The 22,522-nt window shown below is 50.0% G+C and overlaps 1 protein-coding gene across 1 annotated transcript; it reads left to right on the top strand.

Annotated features, from left to right (window-relative positions):
• The first annotated feature begins 244 nt into the window (after positions 1 to 244).
• SORD (sorbitol dehydrogenase) lies at positions 245 to 22,092 on the top strand. Its single transcript, XM_050903198.1, has 9 exons — positions 245 to 304; positions 3,945 to 3,978; positions 4,701 to 4,865; positions 7,013 to 7,172; positions 9,736 to 9,854; positions 10,331 to 10,396; positions 17,282 to 17,457; positions 18,948 to 19,069; positions 20,760 to 22,092. The coding sequence occupies exons 1-9, from the start codon at positions 245 to 247 to the stop codon at positions 20,923 to 20,925; spliced, it is 1,068 nt and encodes a 355-aa protein (XP_050759155.1). The 3' UTR covers positions 20,926 to 22,092.
• Positions 22,093 to 22,522: the final 430 nt, after the last annotated feature.

Here is a 22,522-nt window from a genome sequence, read left to right as displayed (position 1 = left end):
GGGCCGGGGCCTGGAGCTGGGGCCTGGGCCTGGGCCTGGGCCTGGGCCTGAGCCTGAGCCTGGCGCCGGGGCCTGGGCCTGACGCCGGGGCCTGGGTCTGGGGCCTGGGGCCGGGCCTGCCCGCTCCGTGCCGCGGGGGCGGCGCCGGCCCTGGCGCGGAGGGCGGCCGGGGGCAGAGAGGCGGCCCCACCGCGGGAGGCCCCGCCGCCGGCCCTTGGACCCGGGCGCCGCGCCGAGCCGAGCCATGGCGGCGCCGGGGCAGAACCTGGCCGTGGTGGTGCACCGAGCCGGCGACCTGCGCCTGGTACGGGTCGGGGGGAGCGGGCCGCCCCAGGGCCGCCGCGGCTCGGCACGGCTCGGCTCGGCGGGGCCCGGGTGGAGGAGGCCGGGAGCGCGGCCGTGCTCGGCGGCGCTGCGGATCCGGGGCGGCCGGGCCGGATGGCGGCGGGGGCGGCCCCGCAGCGCGGCCCGGGCCGGGGTGGGGGGGAGCCGGGCCGGGCCGCCCCGCCGCGCCGCGCCGGCAGGCAGCTCCCCGCGGGGCCAGAGCCCCCTGTGGCTGAGCCCCCGGCACCGAGGGTGGTGGGGGCGTCCGTCCCCCCCCCCCCCCCCCCGGCCCCCCAGACCGGTGCCGGGTCAGTGAGCTGAACTGGCCCCGGGCTGGGAGCGTGGAAGGGCAGCGGCTACTGCTCTGCTCGGGGGGCTGACCCGTGGGGCAAGCAGAGTGTGGGGAGCCCAAAGCTCGGGGGTGCCCCATGGCTAAGGGCCGCCTGAGCCCCTCTTTGGGTCATGCGGGGGAAAGGAGGGGACGGGGAGTGGAGGGACGGGGAGCGGGTGCTGTTCGGTAGACAGTCCCGTGAACAAGGCATTCCTGCAAAGCAGAAATGGAGGGTAACCTGTTGCTTCTTCAGGCTCGTGAGAGCCCAAGTGAGAAGCAGGAAGGAGGGTTCAAAGGGAGCAGCCACACGGGTCACGCTTGTGCTTGTGCTGGAGTACCCTCGTGGAGAGGGGGGCCTTTATTTTCGGTCGGTGCTTCAGACGATTCTGCTTCTCTGACGGCGAACGCTTGGATGTTCTGGGTGCTGAATCATTGCGGCACTGCTGGAGATTGGTGTTTGCCAGTTTGGCAGGTGCCAAATCGGGGAAGGAATATTTACATGGGCAAACATTAACAGGCAGTTTTCTCTACAGACAGTTCTGACAGGAGGGTTCTTATGAACATGCAGACTTTGGATACCTGCAGCAGCTCATTTGGGGGATGACTATCAGGGAAGCAGTTGATTTTTTGCCATTCCTGCGCAGCTCAAGTGACACGTGCCGAAGGCTAAGTGGTGTTCATGTGGCTAACTCCTGTGTGGCCCCCAGCCACCTTTGATAAAACTGCAGTTTCACTAGAAGCACGTGCAGCCTGACTAGAAATAAAAGGCATCGCCACAGTGAGTGAGAATTGAGATGGTCCCTCTAGTTCAAGAAAGTGTTTCCAAACCCCTGTGATTTAGAAAGGTGTATGAGACTTGTGAGGGTGGATGCTGGCTTTATCCTATCTATGTTGCTGGTCTCTAAAGTGGCTTACCCCCAGATGCATGGTTTTTCCTTGGGGTATTCGTACTGATGGAGACATTGGAGGTGGTTGTCAGTACTCCCCTGGCCTTACTGGCAGCCCCTCGGGGTGTGATCCTCCTGGGCTTCTCTAAAGTTTCTTTGCCACGATGTGAATGACACTTATTGCATTGCTCCACTGATCACAAAAGGAGTCTAGGCAAGTCTGAACTTGTTATCTGCATTGATACCTAAAGTTAGGTGAGATCATCTTCCCCGTAATTCTCACAGCTTTCTTGATTCTTGTGGACGTGTTTCCTATGGGCAGAGTCACCGTGACTTCAACAGCTGACCTGCGTTACGCGAAAATGTGTTGGCTTCATTTTTGTTGACTCTCTTGATCTTAGGTGATTGCCACAGGCTCCCATTTGCTGTCCCTTGAGGATTTATTGGTTTTTTATGCATGTACCATATCCTCTTTTTATATGTCTCCTTTCACAGAAAACATTTGCTGCATTTCCTTCACATCCTCAGTTACACCAGTTGCTGTCTCTAAACTTCTCAGTGAACAATGGACAGCGAGCAGAACATGCGTCCTGAAATACTTTGGGGTCTTCCAGTTTGGTCACTCCCTGTTTTCTACAAATCAGGTTGGAGGATTCACTTTCCACCAAGATGTCTGTTTTTCGGCACAGCTGTTATTGAAAAAAAAGTTTTTTTCTGGGCTGAGGAATGCCACATGCACATTTTCAGCTAGAAGTTGGCTTGCTTTATCTCTCACCATGGACTGTTCTGTTCAGTCCCTTTGAGATAGCTGAGGTGGTCTGTACCTCTGACGTGTTACCAGATTGCACGCTTGTTGGACATTTTCTGTATAAGAGGTTACATCTAGATCAACTCCTTTTAAAAATAATGCTCTGGGCTGTGTCCTTAGTGGGACAAAACAAACACCCCACATCATAGAAAAAAATGCAGATACAGTTCTGAACATTGAAAATGTCAGTAGGTTGAGTTGTACATTGATTTGCACTCCAGTCAACAGAATTTGGGCCATCCTGCCCACTTACAGCACTGATTATTCAGCAGGTATTGTAACAGAGCAGTGCTTTGAGAATACGTTTCCAGAATTTCTCTTTGTGATGTTTCGATTGGTGAAGTACAAAGTACGAGTTGAGGAATATGCTGGGATTGAGAATGTATTTAATTAGCTAAAACGCAAAACAGTGCTCCCCGAAAGCAGGAAGGGACACCTCGCTTTCTCTGCAGTAGGGCAGCAGAAAATCTCGTGTTCGTTGTTATGCAGCAGCTTCTAACTGGTGAAGCTCATACGTGGAGGACTGCTATAAAGCCATTGCTCATCTCTCAAATCCAGAGATCAGTTTTCTTGCTAACTGAAGATGCTCTTGCAAGGAGAAATAACCAACCGTGGGCTCACTAATGTATATGCACCAAATTTTTGAAGCGGAACTGTGTGAATAGGAGGTCTCCTCAAAGGTCTTGTGTCCAATTTTGAGCTGTGGGTAAAGGGGTCTAAGATGCATGAAAATTTGAGCAGCAAATAGATTATGAAGAGTTCATTGTTAGCACTGACTAGTTTGGTGGGGCTTTTCTTAGAGACATGATCCTAGAGGTGGGTGCTAGGTGGGTATCGTACTGTCTTGATGTTGTAAAACCCAACAAAACTATTCCTTTGTCTTTTGAGGCAGCTGAGGGAGTTCAGTGAAGGCAAAAGGCCTGCAGACCTTTTGGGTGGAAGGGTGACTTCCGGCCAAGTGACTACTTGTATAATTCTGGTTTTCTCATTCATCCCATAAAGAGGTGTCATGCCAATTACAAGAGGATGTGACTTTAAATGTGTTTTACAGTAGTGTTTACAATTGATTTATACATTGAGTTATTATTATATAGTAAAAATATTTCCTATTATTTATAATAATAATAATAATATAAACACTGCAATATTAACGCTTTATAGAAATAGGTGGTTCAGAATCTTCCTGATTACAGAAGGTGAATTTTTTTGTCAGCCAGTGGGATGAAGGATTCAGCTGAAACTTGAGGCTGTTCCAGGGCAGGAAAGTTTAGTATGTGGCTCTTGTCTGGGCAGGGAAGGGGAAATTACTGCAAAATAATTTGGAGAGTAGATTTACAAGCTGGCTGTGTGCTCACTCGTAACGGATGCCCATGTTACTCCACTGTGCAAGCAAAATGAGGTGAGCTTAGGGAGGAAGTGTGGACTGCACATTTATATCCCTTCTCATTGCGCAGCAATGTCTTATGGAGCAGACAGAACCAAAAACCTGATCTGCTTATGGATTTACCTGAGCTAACTGACTGACTTTCCACGAGGTATTCCCATGGCTATGCACAGGCAGCTGAGTGCTTTTTTTTTTTCTTTCTGTCCGTAGGAAAACCGTCCAATCCCGGAACCGGGTCCCAATGGTAGGTCTAGAGATGACTGCTTCTGTCTGCTTTCTTTACTAATCTCTTTCTTTTCTCATTCTCTTTTGTCACTCCTTGATACTATAAAGAGATAAAATATTTCTGAGAAAGTATAAAATAATCCAAAAAAGAATGTGTGGCTGAAACAGATAATGCTGCATTTCCACTTGAAAAGAAGAGCTGGAGCAGTCACAGATACACCCCTTTATCTGGCTTTTTTTGCTTCCTGTTTCATCAGTTCATGTATTTCATGTTAAACAGCTCTTGGGACATGTCAGATGATCTTATTGCAGGACTAAATATTAACAGGCTAGGCATATGGGCTGATAGAAATTTGATTCACTGACTCGCCAGGGCTGAAATCATAGCTTAGGGAGAAGGAAAAATGAAACGGACTTGCTCTTTTATTCCTGCTCCAGTAATAGTCATGCCCCTCTTAGATTGTATTAGCTTTTGTTGACAGGGGTCTTACCATATTTTAAGCTTTCCTGATTTGTAAATCCTTGTATAGTTTTGTATTTCAGCAGGTGTCTCATGAATATGCTATCCATCCTAATACGTGCACGTGCAGTTCTGGTACATTTATTTAATGCTAGTAAATTCGGATGTTTCAATGCTGGCTTGGCCTTTGTTGTGGGGCACAGGGACAGCACAGGTGTCACTCTCCCAGTGCCCGAGAAGGTAAGTTTGTGTACAAGGAATCTTTGTTCCTTTTCTGGCAGAGGTCCTCCTGCGGATGCATTCTGTTGGGATCTGCGGGTCTGATGTTCACTACTGGCAGCACGGTCGAATTGGGGATTTCGTTGTGAAGGACCCCATGGTGTTGGGGCACGAAGCTTCCGGGACTGTCGTCAAAGTGGGATCGGGGGTGACTCATCTGAAACCAGGTAATTGGAATCAAAACTGTCTTTTTGTTTGTTTTCCTGCTAATCAGTTCCTGAGAATGTGTTGATAACAGGCTGTGCTTTTCTGTTAGGTAAATTTATGTCATGTTCTGAGCTGTGAATTGCCCAGTGTGACCTTCTCCTTCAAAGAGTGCAACTGTGCTGCTGTTAATCACCCAGCTTGGCCACTGTAGTTTATGGTATTTCTTAGGTATGCTTTATCCTGGGATATCTTGAGCTTGTCTAACTTTATTTTAATGCAGAACAAAGTGTATGCTGGTACAAGGGTACCTTTTGAGGAAGCTAGATAAAGCTTCAGAAACCATGTACGTTGCTCTTGCCAACAACCTGCTGTTAATGTTTCTTCACTGTGTGTGTTCTTGAAGGAGCAAATGGCCTCCTGCAGTGGAGAGAGGTCACTGGAGCAACTGTACCAGGCCCCGTGGTGTGACCTCTACAGTTCACTGTGCTCATGAATGTCCTAGAAAATGGGCTGAGCAGTGAATTTTGCAAAGTTTGCTGATGATAGCAACTTAGGCGGGGTGGAGAGGACACAGGAGAGCTAGCAAGGGTTACAGAGAGACCTTAAGGGAGCCTGGGCAATAAGATGCAGGTGAAATTCAATTCAGATAAACGTAAAGTGGTGTCCACAACAGAAGAAACAAAACCAGCTTCATATCTAAAATGATGGGCTGACCATCACTGCTGAAGAGTGAGACGTTTGGCTCTGACACAGCGCGTGGGAATGTTGGCTCAGTAATGGTGAAAAATGCGAACCAGTGTTAGGAAGGGGACAGAGACTCACTCAGCGGACATCATTGCACATGTGGAGCTCTGCATGCAGTTCTGGTCTCCTCCTTTCCAAAGGGCTATAAAAGAAGTGAAGAAGTTTCAGAGGAGGACAAAGAGATGATGAGATGTGGAGCAGCGTCTCTATGACAAATGACTAAGTTAGGAACTTGAGCTAGGAGCTGGAGAGACAACTCAAGGACATGTGACACAGGTCTGAAGGCTCATGGAGGGCAGGGAGAGGGCACATAAAGGTTGCCTGTTCTCTGGTTCCTCCAATACAAGAGCAAGGGACAGTGGGAGCCAGGTGCAGCGTTCATCTCAGATGTAGCAGACCTGCAGGACTCCTTGGCAAAGGATGACGTGGATGCTAACAGTTTACATGGTGGAAGGTGGAGGAGAAATTGTCGAGGGTTACTAAATACAAAGAAACCACGTGCAGCTTGGGAGGCCCCACAGCTGAATATGATGGGAGGCTGGGAGAACATTCAGTATGTGCTTGTCCTGTTCCTCTCACCCCCAGACATCCCCCGTTGGCCATATCAGAGGCGGTACAGTGGGCTAGATGGCTCTTTACTTCAATCCATCCTCCTGCTTGTCACCGTGTCTGACTGCAAGCCTGTTGGTGAAGAGCTTCGCTGAGAGATTTGGCTTTGATTGGCTTCCTCTGCCAAATGAAATGGGCTGTCTTGTGTCCCTTGCACACTTGCAAGTTGTACTGCAGTCACACAGTTGTCTTCTTTAGTCTGTCCTGCCTCGTGATTGCAATTAAATAATTACTCTTTGTCCTGCAGCATGTGTCCTTCCAGCAGTCTGGGCTACTCCATCATAGCATCAACATGTCTCTGTTCCCCGATAAGTCCTGCCTGACTCCTGGGTGTGCTTCTGCACCATAAGCTTCCTTCCCAAGCAACAGCCCTTTCCAGCTGGCAGCATGGTGGCCAGCAGAGCTCACCTGCTTTGCCCTTATTATTTCCTCTTCCGATTACTACAGATTCTGAAAAAAATTTGGTCACTGGGTGATTGCCTGGGGTGAGAGCTGCCTTCTCATCTGCTAAGGTTGAGTGCAAGGCACCTGGAGAGAGGTTTGTATGTGACTGAGCTTCCATCTGCTCTCTGTCTGTGCCTCTGAAGCACCGGCTCTTTTCAAGTAACTGTGAAGATCTTCGTGATGAGGCTGCCGTGAAGGAAGTGTTAGGAACTTGCCTGGTGTGTGCAGCGTGATCTTTCTCAGTTAGCAGATGTCCCTCATGCTTCTTTTGTGCCAGGGTTTCATGCTGTCTTCCGTGGTTGTTCAGTGCTACTCATACCTATGTGCCCACCTTCTTCCCGAGTAACACACTCTGCTTTCACCCTGGCAGGTGATCGAGTGGCCATCGAGCCTGGCGTCCCAAGAGAGATGGATGAGTTCTGCAAAACTGGACGCTATAACCTGTCTCCAACCATCTTCTTCTGCGCGACGCCTCCCGATAATGGGAACTTGTGCCACTACTACAAGCACAGTGCCAGCTACTGCTACAAGTTAGTCGGTGCTCTCTCTGCAGAGAAATATGTACTCCCTGGGGGGATTAGCTGAAGTAATTGCCTCTTGGCCCTTTTGAGTATTGCAGTGAGCACTCTTTACTTGAACACGACAGGTTTTATTGCTTTCTGATCCATAAATAACATGTATAAGGCTTGGATGGTGGCCACTTTGCAAAGAGTTTGTCAGGCAGGTGTAGTTTATCCCCTGTGGTGCCAACATAAACAAACATTTCTTGCATGTTTCCTGGGATGTCACCACTGTTTTACCCTTTAATTATTTTCCTTTTCCCATTTGCTCCCTGCTCTTGGTTTCTTTTCTGCTCTCTTTTTATATCCTTGCCTTCTTAGGACGGTGCCTGAAGGTCTTTGTCTGATTCTTTGAGCTGAGCTAGCTTTACTGCTGCTTTTCAGGAAACACCACCTTGACTGCTGACACCTCGCTCTGTCATTTGAAACAAAGTCATCCTACTTAGAGCAGAACAGGAACAGAAAGCAGTGTCCCTGCTAAGCTGCTTTTTTGTGTGGCGCTGAGTGGCCCCACTAAGCCACCAGCGTGATATATCCGTTTTCATATCCAGTTCAGCAAACTTGAGTATGTTCTTAATTGTGGCAGGACTGACACATTTGCTTAAAAGCAAGTCTGTGCTTAAGTACTGGCAAATGCACTAGAAACCCGAATAAACCTCTGCAACATTATACTCACGTAAATGCATTTACACAAGGAGTTACAAATAGTCTAAGGTAGTGGCCCCCTGAGACTGGTCTACCTGTGGAGCTTGTTCTTTCTCAGTCTGTATGGAGCTGGTACTTCCATGAGCAGGAACGTCCTTGGGATTGATCTTTGGTGCCTGCAGAGGAAGTGTTCAGGATCACATCAGTCGGAAGGAGGCACCTGAATGCTCTTCTCATGAGAGTCCTCAGGCAGGAAGCTTCTTTCAAAGCAGATCCCAAGCAGCTGCTGTCAGGATGAGACGCTGGTCTGGATGGGACTAACTTCTCACTGTCCAGACCCGCCATCACTGATTTCCTGTGTGTTGTTAAAATAACATTTTCTGACAACATCACAAGTTTTTGCTTGGGAGGAAGTGGCTGCTTTGTAGCTGTCTTCTTCCAGGGTTTTGCTTTTTTCTCCAATTTGAGTAAATATTACTTTGGCTAATTTTTTTTTTTTTTTTTTTTTTTTTTAATGCTTTGAAGTGCAGAGCCTGGATCTGGTGCTCCCGGTTTCAGATCAGCGGTGCCGTGGCTGTCTGATGCAGAGCAGATTCCCTGGCATGAAGTTGCTCTGCCAGCGCAGATTTGCTAAGAAAAGATGATGGCTGAGCTCAGTGGGCTCTCGCATATTTGGGCAGATGTTGTCCGTCCTTCTGCTGGCGGGCAGACTCTGTGTTGGAAGCTCTGAGTAATTTGATGGAGGTGGGATCATGCTGCAAAGCTGCCCTCCCCATTGACGGGGCAGTGCCCAGACCCAGTAGTAGCAAATGTGATGCCAAACTCTGAGACAACTGAACTCTTGGAGTCAGCCCTTTAATGCCTCCTGGAGATAAGGGACATATAGATATCTTACAGCTGTCTTCCCACAGCTGTCATTTCTGTTACTTTGGCTTCGTGTTGGCCTGGGTTTGCAGGCTGTTCCCTCTTACCAGTCTTTAGCTCCTCTTCAAGGGTCATCTGCCATTGTCCGTATCCCTCTGAGCAAACAGTTCTTTGTTCCAGGAGGTTACAAGTTAACCTTGGTGTTAGATTGTTTGTTCTTCCAGTTGGTCTCCTACACCTTCCTCGCAGACACAGCCCCCAGCACCTGCTGTGTGAGAGCCCACGCTGGTGGCTTTCTGGAGGGCTGCATTGTGGGGCTCAGATTTATTTCTGTCAGCAGTTCAGAAGGGTTTCACCCCCCTCTGCTTTTTTCCATCACTTACACTAGCTGCATTACAGTGCTGTTTCTGTCCAAAAGGTGTTTGATACCCACTGTACACATTTTCCCTGACTGCTGGGAGGGTGCGTGCTGGGACCAGTCCACTGGTTGAAACACTTGGTGCATCAGGGGAGGACATCCAGGGCGTGATGGGGAGACCTGGATCTGGCTGCCTTTGCTTTATGTGGCATCACCATTGGCAGCAAGATGTTTTCGAAAAGCATGGAGCTGAATGATTCAACCCAGATGGGGGGTCTGGGAGCTCACTGATGGGTCCCAGCCGTAGGGCAGCCTTCAGGGTGGTGCATACGCAACTGTGGGGTTTATTCCAAAGGGAATGAGTGGCAAAGGTTGACTCACCAAGTACTGGAGAGATGATGTGGGGAAGTTTGTGGGTCCCTTTGTGTGGTGCTTGGGGAAGCCTCACTGGTAAATGGTTTAGGTGCACTTGATGCTGCTTCAGAGGAGGGAAAGAGGCAATATAACCTCTTGAAATGCGTTCCAGCCCTGCCTTTCTCAGACCAAGGGTGAGAGTGTATTTTGCCACTGTGATATAGACCCCTGTTTGGTCTTCGAGTATCACAGCTTTCCTCATCACCCTCAGAAACCTCTTTGGTGACTGTTGCTTGTGTCTGGTTCTTGCAGGCTTCCAGATAATGTCACCTTTGAAGAAGGAGCCCTTATCGAGCCCCTTTCGGTGGGAATCCATGCCTGCAAAAGAGCGGGAGTCACTCTGGGAAGCAAAGTCTTCGTGTCCGGCTCTGGTACGGTGAACATATTCAGTCCTTGGGTTCTCTGCCTGCCATGGCATGGAGGGGGATGGACAGGGTGCACGCTGTGCTTCTAGGCTCTGCTGTAAGCGTGGGTCATGGCAGAGTTACAGGGATGCCGAGGGGGAGCTTGAGGCTGTCCTTGCCCATGCTGCACTACAGTGCTGCATTTTGAGCAGCGCAAATGCAAAGCGCAGTGTCTGGGCGTGCTGAGCCTGTCAGCTCGAGGGAGCAGAGGAGCGGGTGGCGTTTTCCTTGCAGAGCCCCTCATGTAGCAATAGCTGCTCTCTCAGCAGCTGCTCTCGCTACCCTGGGATCGTGGTGGTGCTGTGATCCCAGAGCTGCCCACCTGGAAACACAGTCGGAGCCTCCTTTAGCCTAGGAACGTGCTGAGCTCTGGGCACGTTCAGAGCCTGCGGCTGGTGCTGTCTGGCAGTTGTATATGTTCTCTTTCTCCCCTTTGTACCCAGGACCAATTGGCCTTGTTAATGTGCTTGTTGCTAAGATGATGGGTGCAGCGGCTGTGGTGATTACAGGTAAGTCCTTTTAACCCTTAAGAGCGTGCCTGTTTCCCACAATACCACACTTTGACTAGGTCCAAATTATTCCTTCAAAGTAACTGATGGGGAAGGCAGCTCAAGCACAATGGAAAGTCTGTTCATGAATGGAGTAGTAGCGTGCACCTGTCTGGAGGGAATCCTAATAAACACTTCATTCCCCAGGACAAGACTTTGATCTCTGCGGTAATTGGGATCTATAAGAAGATGCAGGTTGCCACTGGTGCTTCTCTGCTAGGTTAGCGGACCAGGGTATTAACTTCTGCTTCCTAGCACGGACAAGTTGTGTGGGTGGAATAGCTACAGTGCTTCAACGAGAATAAACCAGAGGCTAATGAGTAGTCCTCGGATCAAGCCTAGGGACCTTTTTCAGACTTTGAGCAGGTCTTTTGGGAAAAGGCAATGTGTCTGTATGACAAAGCTCTGAGCTACAGAAGCTCTGCTTACTCCTGATGCCTCTGATCACTGGTTGTTTTCTGTTTTTTTTCCCGTTTTGAGCTCTTCTGACCTCAACTTTGTGTTTTGCCTTTGGCTCGTACATCAAGCCTTGAGGATCAGGTTTTGTCTTCCCTGTAGTGCTTATAGACCTTGATTATATCTGCTTCTAGTCTTCACCTAGGCATGCAGACCAGGCAACACAGCACATTTTGTACCCTGTTTGGAGCCATTCTTGGAGGTTTGCTCTGAGCAGGTTTTTTTCCTTCCTCTTGTAGTGCTAGGTGATGGCCTGGACACAGTGTTTGCACAGTCCTTTCTGTGTGCAGCCACATTGTGCCTCTCCAGTCCTCCTTTGCTGCCCTTCTTTCTGCTGTCCTGCTGGAGGGTTCATTTTCGCAATGACTGAAATGGCCTTTTCAGGGTCCCTGCATTTCAGAAATGGGCCTTCCTTGCATAACTGTGTGCTGGAGGTTTCTAGTGCAGCTGGTGCTTGCAGCCATGTTTTTGTCTAGCTGCGTCTGGAAAACCTCTGAGGACGGAGATCCCACCTTTCTGGGTACCTACTCCAGGATTGCACCACCTCTTAATGAAGAAGCTTTTTCTGGGGTCCACTCACAAACTGTCATTTGTGGGTATTTCCCCTTGTCTGCAACAACTAGAAATGAGTCTTCATCATCTTTGCAGCTGCCCTTCTGGTTGTTGCAGATAGCCGTTCGATCCCCCTTTCTCTTTGCTGTGCTAACCCAGCCCAGCTCCTTCCACCTCTCCTCAAAGGTTCAGGCTTTTCTCTTTGTAGCTTGGCCAGAAGAATGGAGAGCTGGAGTAACCTCAGGATGTTCGCTGGCTGAAATTTCCACCTGGGGTTTGAACAGGGCCTGGAAGTGGTGTTTCCAGTTCCCGCTGCTACTGTTTAATGCTTCAGAGTGGCGATGGCCAGGAGGAGCAGTTACAGGTATGACTAGACAACGAGCACAGCTTGCTGCAGCATTTTTGGGCCAAAGCTCCAACCTGGACCTTTCAGAGGGCTGTTACTCCACCTCCCACACTTCAGGCCAGGTGTATTTTTGACCTCTCGATTACTGTGTTTCCATCTTCGGGTTGAGAGACAAAATTTCAGTCCCACCCCTCTTGCCTTTGCGGAAACATCCTTCAGTAATAGCTCATGTCAAAACCTAAGGCAGATTATTGCCTTCTCCTCCCTAAATCCTCTTGCTGCCAAGTCCAGGGCATTTTTTCACTCTGCTGGCCCCACCCTGCAGGCGTGTGCTTGGTGGATGTGATCAGTCCAGGCCTCAGATTTTGCGAAGCATTGTCATTTGAGGATGATGGTTGCTATAGCAGGAAAAGCAGCTCTGCCTCTTGAATCATGTATGAGGAACCTCGCTGCCGAGCTGAGCTGGTGCAGGGGCTGGTGGGTGACCTGGTCCTTGGGTGGGGAAGGGCTTGGTGAGCTGGCAGGGGTTGGTGGGGCTGAGGCAGCTGGTTCAGCCTGCTGCCCCATCCCCGGTCCTGCCTGCATGTATTCTTCCCTGTAACAGAGAGCTGCTGTTGCCTCTGCCTGTAGACTGCTCCTGGGGACCTTTGGCAAGCGGGTCGGTGTAGCATGTGCCACAGGGCTCCAGGTGGCCATAGGAAGTTCTTGGTGCCTGGTTTGTAGGGTCAGCAAGCTCGGCTACATGGAATTAACCCCTTCTTATCTTTACGCCTTGGCCTAGGTAACGTTCCTGACTTGTAGACATGTCCCACTTGAGAGGTGTTTGGCTGAGATGCTCAGAGACACCCATGGAGGTGCTGCCCCTAGTCAAATATTTGTACGTGTCATGAGCTGAGGAATGGGTTTAGTTTGGCTCGTTGCCGCTGGGGATTTTGCTGCCCGTCTCCAGGAACTACTTTTTGCATTGGCCTTAGGAGCCAACACCTGTGAGGTGACTGTCTGCCCACAAAGGCCTTCTTGTACTTTGCTACCAGATTCTTTGAATTCATTGCTCGGCATTTTTATGATGTGTTTGTCTGTGAAGAGCTTTGTCTGTGCAGCACTTTAGGCTTTAAATGTTTGTGTTTGTTTTGACAAGCTGCACACAAATCTAGAATTACCTAGAAGAGCTTTTTCTTGACCTGGGGAGAACTCACCTCCTACAGCTTCTGTGGTGAGTGTCCTTGGCACACCGGGAGTCAATGAATTTTGGAAAGTTACGTCTCTGCCAAGGGGTCGGGTCCCTTCTCTGGGACTCCCGGAGAGCGGCTGGCACTGTAGCTAGAGACTAATGCTCAGGCCTACCCTTCCAGAGGCTTTTGTGTGCCAAAGCTTGCCTTTCCTCCCAGATACAGCAGCTTGCCTGATAAAAGGTATTAGTGCTTCTGATGATAACCTTTGCTCTTCTCCCTGAAGTGCTTTATTCCTGGCAGACTAGTGTTCTCCCTTTTGGTGGTGGGGTGTTTGATGTATTTAATGGACTGCAGTTGGGTGCAGAAGATTGGTTTGTTTCGTGGGTCCTCATCTAGTCTTCCCTAAGGTCTATGGCTTTCTCCACTCCGCTGCTGAGTGGGTGTGATTGATATTTATGGGCAACCTTCTCCTGTCCTTCTGCCTTGCTGTGGACATTGCTGTTGCTCTGAAAAGCTGCTTTTCTCCTTAGAGGCATGTAAAAGAGCAGCTTTATTCCCTAGCAAGTGAAGTGACAGTTTGGGTATTCGTATGGCAGTGTTGGGCTGTCTTGCCTTACTCTGTCTGTCACTAAAGGTACACTTAGTAATTCCTATTTAAGGGAAACTGTTCCCCTTGTGCTATCTAAATCTGAAGTCCTGGGTGCCAGTGCCTTCAGAAACCCTGGAACTCAAGGTCAGGGAAGATGAATAACTGGACAGAGTTCAACTCCTTTGTGAAAGAAGATCAACATAGAAAGTGTGAGAGCTTCAAGAATATTTGCCTGTTAAGTTGGCTCATAAACCATCACGAGAAGCTTAAGTGTAATTTGATAACTTCCGTGGGACCAGAGGTACAAGAACGGGCTACTCTTAGTCTGGCAGCCAGAACTTTAATTAGCTTCAGCAGCCGGGAAGTGAAAACAATTTTCTGACTAGAGGCAAGATGCAACCCTTTAATTGTATAATTGACCAGTTTCCCAAGAGTTGTGTGGCATTCAGCCACAGTAAGGTTTAAAATCCAAACAACTTGGTCCTTCTGAAGACTCACAAGTGTCTGGAGCTCTAAACAATACGATAACCTTCTCATTTGATAACCTGCAGATCTGTCAGCTTCACTAAGCGCTTGGTGGTGATTCACTTAGGCCAGGTGTACCAAGATGTTATCACAGCCCTGACCAGGTCTGATGGTATTGCTGCTGCGTCCTGGATGCCTCTCTGACATGAGGACTTCCTTCCCAAGCAGGTCAGCAAACCAGAGGCTGACTATAGGAAAGGTGTGGGGGTTTTTTGCTGCCTGAGAGTGACTTTTGTGGCCACTTTGAAATGCACTGGCTGGCAGGGCCTGTTGCTCTAGGACACTGCCTCTGGATGTATTTCTGCCAAAGAGACAGTATAAAATATATTAGTGACTGGGCAGATACTATAAATGGCTGAATCCAGCTGTGTCTGCTGCAAGCTGGTGTTTTGAGACCAAACTTCATGGGGAGTTCGGTCCATTGCTGGGAGCACTGTTGAGCTCCTGTGGTCTCCTTGCCATACACTGAGATTTGGGAGACGCCAGCCATGCCAGGCAGAAGTGTTTCTTAGCACTTCAGGTGCCTCAAAAATGCCAATGCCCATGCTCGTGCTGCGTGGGACGTCTCTGAGTGCAGCTCAGCTAGCAGAGGGTTAAGCATGATCGTACCCACAGCTTGAGGCCCAATGCTCAGAGCTTGGGAGGGACAGACATGACTAAGGCCTCCTGCAGCCACAGGAACAAGAGCCCACGTGGAGGCTTCCAGGGTGATACTGCCCTTACTTTCCAGCCTTGGCTTTTCCTCCTTCGTCTGCATTGTATTACCCTTTGTTACCTCTTCTTGAAACTCCCTCCACAGGTCTCCTGGGTGCTCATCTTGGTGGGTGTGCCTGCACCCGGCATCCTGAGCCCTCCTGCTGCCAGTGGGGGCATGTCCATTGCCTGCCCTGGCAGTAAGTAATGTCACGTTCACCACGTGATGGGCAGGATAGGTCCTCTGGCCTGGCTTCCTCCCAGTGCTGGGGCTGAGTCACAGCGGCTCATGTCGGAGCAGTGGCCTCATCTTCCTTCTCTTTTCCCTTGATATTTTCCCCCCACCCCCATCTCTGACTTCTCTGAAGACTGTGCCCTGGTGAGAGGGGTATTTTCCTCTTTGTGGTGGGTCGGTGCGCTGTGTGTCCTGGAGAGGAGTCTGCCCCTGGCAAAGGCATCATTTTCTGAGTCTTCAAGCCTAGGACCTCTGGCAGGAGATATTGCTCACGTCTCAATTTTGGGTCTAGGAAATCTTGGCTGTTACAGCTCAGTTTCCACCTTTGATCCGGACGTCTTTTCCAGTGCCAACACACAGGCCCCTGTAGACCGCTGCTTCAGTGCAAGGCAAAGAGGTTGTTTCTGCCTGGGAAATGCCACTCTTCTTCTCTGCTGTCCACCTCCTTATCTCCAGAGATGTCCTGGTCACCAGTGGTGCCAGGAGAGGGATGGGTGGCTTCTTTCCAGGGGATGTGGAAGAGAAGAGACAAACAGCGTGGCTACCTGCCAGGGCAGCTCGCTCCATGGTACAAACCATTTTATGGATCTTCAAAAGGTATTTACGGGGCTGGCAAGTTCCTTCTGGACAGAGTACCAGAGTACAGCCATGTCCTTGCAGGCATTTATCATCACCAGCTTTGTTGCTCTGTGTTAATGGGGTATCTGAGGTCCACCGTATTACCAGATCCACTCTTTTTTTTATGGGCTTGCCTGCTGATTCATCTGTGACAGAAACTGCTTGAGAGATGCTCAGCAGCCTCCAGTGCTGTTACAAGGAGGGTAAAAGGATGGGAGAGAGGTCTGTAACAGCAGGGACGCACTTAGTGTTGACAGCTAATGCATTCTGCAGTTCGCTCAGCTGAAAGCATCTGCTGATGGTTCATTGAGGAAGCCCTCAGAGAGCTCGTGATCTGCTCTCATCTGGTACCGTTAGAAGTGAAATGGCCATGTTAATGATCCTCTGAGCCTGATGTCTCCTGTCAGAAAGGCTTCTCGGTGCTGTGCTGTCCATAGCCAGGTGATTTCTGGGCCATCAGGAAGCAAGGTCAGAGCAACCTTGCCTCTGCCTAGTGCCCTTCGAGAGGTATCCTTGAGGGTGTGAGCAATAGCAAATAATCTTGAGAGCCAGGGAGGGAAAATGCAAGAGCGAATGGTGTTTTTTTGCCTCATTATAGGCTCCTCCCTATGTTAACTCGCTGAGTGTGTGTATAATGGGGTTTTTTACAGTCTGTTTTCACTAGTGGATTAAGGTCCCACGTGAATTAGTGAAGCTGCTTCATGAAAGAGTCATTGCCAGAGAGATATTGGGCAGTGCAGTCTTAGACAGTGGCAGCTTTGGTAGGACACAGCCGCACTGTTCAGACAGGGTGAGTGTAGCTCTGCACTGCCCTGTCTGTCCTGCCCTCCTGCTGCCTTTTGCCTTTGCCTGCCCTGAGGTTCCTCTGCTCTGCAGTGTGGGGACGGCAACACACCAGTGCTTGGCCATGGCTGTTCCTGCTGTGGTTCCTGCTTGTGGCATCGATGTGCATGCCCTTTGGAGTTAAGCTTGGCCTTCTAGTTTGTCTTGGCACACTCTCGGTGTTCCTGCAGTACCAAAGAGAAATTGGGAGATCTATGAACTGATTGTCGTAGAAGACACCCCTCGAGTCTAGCAGTGGCGGCTGTTCCTTCACTCCGACATTGTTTTGCGTGGGGTGGATTTCATCTGTGAGTTTATGCTTTAGACTCTTTGCAGCACACCCTCTTCTGCAGCTGGAAAGCCTTTGGCATCTCCTGTGTTGTCCTCATCACTCACCCTTCTCTGCCTGCCCAGAAAAGTGAGCAGGTCTCCTCCGGGCCTCTTCACTGAAGGCGGCGTGAATTTGAGGAAGGGAACGTAGACCCTTTCCTTTCCTAGTTGTGTGCTGCCCTGCGGACACATGTTCAGACCCCAGACATGTGTGCTTCCATCAGGTCTCCTTGATGGTGGCCTACTTGCATCAAGGGTGGGAAGCCCTTTGATCTGGGTGGTCTACATAGATTCTTGAGATGGTACTAGCAGGCTGCAGTTTCCCACCTTGTCCCACCACATAACAAATACTGTCTTCTCTCCTGAGAGAGTTGAGAGCTGGTCACCAAACAAGGTGGCTTTGTTGAGACGTCAGATGGGGGTAGGAAGCAGATTGCAGGCTCAGGTTCTTTCTCCCCTTCTGCTTCACATAAGGCTCCAGTTCTTGACTTGTTTTGTCTTTCCCCAGATTTATCTGCCTCTCGCCTGCAAAAAGCCAAGGAGATGGGGGCAGATTTCACCATTCAGGTGAAGAACGAGACCCCGCAGGAGGTGGCCTCCAAAGTGGAAAGTCTGCTTGGCTGCATGCCCGAGATAACTGTGGAGTGTACGGGAGTGCAAGCCTGCATCCAGGCTGGCATTTATGTGAGTACCACTTGTCCCCAAGGTAGAGCAGTGATGGCATTGGCTTTTCTTTTTCTGGGACCCCGCAGTGAATGACAGTTATTTCGCTCCCATAGTGCTTAATTTCAGTGGGCTTGGTGTGGGGGAGAGAAGGTGCTCGTTAGACAACAAACTAAGAGAGACAATTAAAGAGTTAACGTCTTTGCAGGCAGCATGGGAATAATTATCTGATTCGGTGCTCAGGTGCTTTACCACTGTTGCAGGAACACTGGACAGATAGCAATATATTTTAAAAGTCAATTTTCCTTAATGCTATCAGAATGTAACGGTCAAATTGGACAGGAATGTTATGTTGTATTGAGATGTAACAGCCAGACTAGACAGGAATATTAGGTTGTAAACACTGCGACGAACACAACTTATTTACAGGTTCAGGATGTCAGTTGGGAACTATTACTACATGAGCTGTAACCAAATCTAAGCTTAGAATGATGACTCAAAATGCGCACTCACTCACCGGTAAGGCGAGGCACTCAACCTGCAGGAGTTTCCGTGGGCGGCGTCCCGACCCACAGGGAGAGTCCCCGACTGCAGACCCGCTGCTCCGAGGAGGGCTGGCTCCATTTGCCCTCCGGCGGGGCTCCATTTGTACCCGAGGTCAGATCGGGGCTCGTGGTCATATATGGTCAGCGGTCTGGAAGCTTCTCTGAACTGAGGGGTTTCACTGGTTGAGGTGTTTTTGGTGGGCTTGGGTAGCTGGGGTGCGTGACTTGGGGCACTCTGTGTATGGGACTCCAATCACAATGCGGCTGGCTGGCTTGATCCCCAAAGCGCAGCTTCTAGTTTAACTCCTTCCTTCCAGTGGTCGAGAAGTTTCGGCCTTTATCGGGGCAGGGGCACCCGCCACAACCACTTACCAAAGAGACTACAGTAAGAGCCCGAAACCCAAGCATGGCTATGGGAGCTGGTACAAGTAGGACACCATTAAGTTGAAGTTATGTCCAAAATAAGGAGAATAATTAAGAAAATTAATTCCAGCAGATGAAGAAAGCAGTTAAGGAAGGGATGTTTTGCTGTCCTGAACTGTCTTAAAGGGAGGATGTGGAAAAGGTGGTGCAGAGTTTCACACTGAAAGGACAGGAGACAAATGGGACAAGCTGCAAAAAGAGAAATTCCAGTGGAGCATCAGGCTCTTAGTTTTAAATCTCTCTCATTGAAATCCAAAAGTACTTGCCATACTTTTTTGCCAAGTGCCAGTCATTTTTCAGAATGAGATTTAGATACCGAAATCCTTCAGAGATTTTCTAAAGATTGCTTTTTAAGCCTTGTTTATTGTGTGTTTCACGCTTATGGGCTCCTGACAGCATCCTGCCTCTCCCCTGGCTTCTCTGCCGTGCCCCGGGCAGTCCATTACAGCCACAAAGTGTGGCTTTATTTTTTTACAGACTGCTGCACAGGCTCTGGTGACTGTGTTTTGCAAAATATAACATATTTGTGTGTTTGTTCTCCAGGCCACTCGTTCTGGTGGGACCTTGGTGCTGGTGGGACTGGGGCCTGAGATGGTCACTGTGCCCATTGTGAATGCCGCCGTGCGGGAGGTGGATATCCGGGGGATATTCCGCTACTGCAACACGTGAGTCTCGTGCAGGGTGGGCTGATGTGTCTCCAAGTCTGTCCTTAAGAAATTCTTGCTTTCCATAAGGAGAGAGGACATGGAAAAGGCTGGTTTTCCTTACAGTTGGTTAAACCTCATGTCACTCTGAAATACAAGCGCTGCAGTGCAGACAGTCTGAGTGATGTGTCCTGCGTTTTATGCCTTGGTTCCTGGATGAGCCCTGCACTGCAAACTTGACCACAACAAAGCAGCTCAGCTGGCTTGTCCCACCTTCCCATTTCATGCAGCATTTGGTGCGAAGAAAGGAAGAGACCCAATAAACCCTTACTCTGCTGCAAGCAAGCAGGCCAAAGTGGAAAAAAAAATCATAATTAACATTTGTGCCTTCAACTCTTACGCCCTATAGAAAGGGAAGTGTGCTGGGGTGTTTTGGAAGAGACGGGCTTGTCCACGAGTGTGCTGGCTCATGGCATGGCAGGGAGGAACACACAACTTTTAGCTGCTTCAACCCTTTGTGCTGGGAGATCTCTAAGCAGCAGCTTGGCCTGACCCTGACCCTACACACTGCTTTGTGAAAAGCTGGCTGCCTCCTGGCATCCACCTTCCTAACTGTTATATTGTCCATTTCGAGGCAAAGGATATGGGGAATCTTAATTCTGGGCAAAGAGTCAAAATCCCAGGCGCCACATCCTATGCGAAGCCGTGCCCAGCTCTGCTCTCCTTGCTCATCATGGAAGGAAATCACATCGTCAGTCTTGTTGGAGATCAGCGAATGCTGGGATGAGCAAGAGCCTTGTTTAGTTTCCATCATTTTGCTGGAGCTTAAGATACATCTGGAGCCAGTCTGAAGGCGTATGTGCTCTCTACAGAGAACTGAACTGCATGGCTCGTGAACAGGCATGTCTTTGAGTGTACTGAAAGCTGGCCTCGCCCTGAAGGCAGAAGCTCAGCCGTCCTCTCTTTGATCTTGTACTCCTTGGGCAGGGCTTGAGACCCAGCATTGCACGTTTGCAGCCTGGTTTCTGCTCTGTTCAGAGCTGTAGTTTCTTGCTAGTGGAGCAAGAATCTTTGCTTAGTCTGTAGAGGTTGTTTTCCAGGAAGGATTTACGAGATGTAGTCAAGCTCCTTCTTAGAACGAGAAATGTCTTTTAAGTAGGCAGTTTGGGAATTAGATTAGCTGCTGTATCCCTTTGTATCCCCATCACTCTAATTTGGCCCATTCAAATGGAGCGGTAAGGCAATCAAATTGAGCAAGTCTCTGCCAGAGAAGAGGTTGGAAGCGGACTGAGACTTTTCCTTTCTTCTCCCTGCACCGAGTTGGTGAGTTTGAACTCCACAGTGATCAGTCTGCAAGCAAGGAGGCCAGGTGAGAGGAGAGTGGCACACAGCAGTTTTGTTTTTCATTCAGTGCTTCAGAAGTACAGTTGTTTCCTGTGATTTTCACTTACTCAGCCTCTTGCGGGTGAAGCACAGCCAACTGTGTATGGCCGTGCCTGCCTTCTCGGTGCTCGACAGCCCGAAGCAGTTGGCTTGTCCCATCTCCCATGCCTGATGCCTTCCCCCTCTGGAAGATTGTTTGCGGGCAAAACTCCCCTTGGTTGCCTGGGCTAAGGAAATTACTGTAACGAAACCAGGCTCCTCTGTGCTCTTTCCTCGGGGCTCCAAACTGGTGACTGCTCTCATCTCCTGCTCTCCGTTTCCTTTGCAGGTGGCCTGTGGCAATTGCTCTGCTCGCATCCAAGCGGATCAACGTCAAGCCCTTGGTTACTCACCGCTTCCCCCTGGAAAAGGCTCTTGAGGCATTTGAGACCACCAAGAGGGGTGAGGGAGTCAAAGTCATGCTGAAGTGTGACCCTACTGACCACAACCCCTGAGATGCCGCGGTGCCCGGCCCTCTCCCCCGTTACACCGCCTGCCTGAGATGCGAAGCATGAGGCCGCAGGAGGCTGATGTATGGCTGTTGCATGTTTACACAGTCACCTTAGGCAGGCGCTGCTTTGTAATAGAGCTAGAAAATCAAACGATAATGAGGGTGAATGGCACTGAGGGATACACTGTTAGAGTATTAACAGGTAACTACAAACGGAGAACCATAGAGAATAGTTTGAATCAAAATGCTGCTGTTTGGTTAGAGACAATGGTTCACACAGTTGGCTCTTCTCTGGCAGACCCCACATGCAGAAGAGCCTGGGTGTCTCTGCATGTATCGGGCAGAGCTGCCTGCGTGGCCGCAGGGTTTGTCCACGTGGACGCGCTGGGGAAGGGTGTCACCAGCCGTGTGGGTGAAGCCGGGACGGAGATGCTGGTGCTCCACCTTCCTGCCCCAGCACTGCCCTGGGGCTGTGCTTGCCGCAGCTCTTCCCATGTGGCAATCCCTGGGCGCGGGATAGCCCTATGTGAATACTCCGCCTTCCAATCACACCGTCCCTCGGGGATGCTCAGGGACTGTAACAGCCTGTGGAACAAAGCCTGGCCAGCTCACCTCTACATGAAGCATCTGCACATTCAGGTCATTCTCTCCATGCTGTTTGCAAGTAGCAAACTGCAGGCCCAAAGCTCAGAGCCCGGGGCTTTTTTGAAGAAGCTAGTCTGGAGGCCAGCTGGGACCATATCTGCTCTGTCATCCCCCCCAGCAGCTCCCCATGGGGCAGGAGGACCGCTGCAGAGCAGGTTGCAGTGTGTTTGCAGGGAAACTGCCCTGTCTGTGGCTGGGACCGCAGAGACCCCTGTCCTTATGTGGCTCCCAAGGAGGGGCTGCTGTTGGGGGGCACAGCTCGCTTTTAGCATGGAGGGGAGCGCAGGTGAGAAGTAAGGGGACAGCATCACTCAAAGGTTTTACCACTGCAAATGAATCATATCTTTTCGGGGATATCGGGCCTTCCTGCTGAGCTTGTGAGCTGTGAATGAGATACTAACGAGGCAGCAGGTTGCGGATAACAAAATCTAATCTTTGATTACAGTCATGTTAATTTTAGTACTGAGAGATCAGTCCCTTTCTTGGGCCGGTACTGAACTTTCCTCAATAAATGCTACGTACCTGATGTGTCTGTGTCCATTAAAGCGTGGGGTGGGGGGTTTGAAGGGGTTTGAAGGGACTTTGGGCCCTGGGGACTGTGCAGACCCCTGGGCTGTTGCACTGCTGGGTCTCGCCAGGCTGCAGGTGAGCTTCGTGCTGGCAGGACCATGAAACCTTAAATGACCCAACCACCTGCAAATCAAAGCTTGTATTTATCGCAGAGGCGGCTAAGTTAATCTTGGCAGAGGTAGAAGCCTGCAAGTCCATGCTGTGTTTTACAGGGCTAAGACAAAACCCAGGGGAACTTTCCGTAGCCAGAAGGAGAAGCGGTCAAAGTACTGCTCAGAGTAAACGGAGTTGTTAATGTGTCAGCCTGAGCAGGTAAAACCTACCTGGGAGCCTGGCCCCGTAACCAGATGTGGTGTTAGTAGAGCCTGTCCAAGAATTACTAAAAA

Source organism: Gymnogyps californianus, chromosome 11, assembly GCF_018139145.2.
Source record: "Gymnogyps californianus isolate 813 chromosome 11, ASM1813914v2, whole genome shotgun sequence".
Taxonomy (NCBI): Eukaryota; Metazoa; Chordata; class Aves; order Accipitriformes; family Cathartidae; genus Gymnogyps; species Gymnogyps californianus.
This window is presented reverse-complemented; position numbering and strand designations above follow the sequence as displayed.

What these genes read in the sequence shown, in the direction of transcription:
- SORD (XM_050903198.1), top strand. Translation starts at nt 245, where the DNA reads ATGGCGGCGCCGGGGCAGAACCTGGCCGTGGTGGTGCACCGAGCCGGC. An exon ending in GGTGACTCATCTGAAACCAG is followed by an intron (nt 4,866 to 7,012) that starts GTAATTGGAATC and finishes TCACCCTGGCAG; the next exon opens with GTGATCGAGTGGCCATCGAG. An exon ending in AGTCTTCGTGTCCGGCTCTG is followed by an intron (nt 9,855 to 10,330) that starts GTACGGTGAACA and finishes CTTTGTACCCAG; the next exon opens with GACCAATTGGCCTTGTTAAT.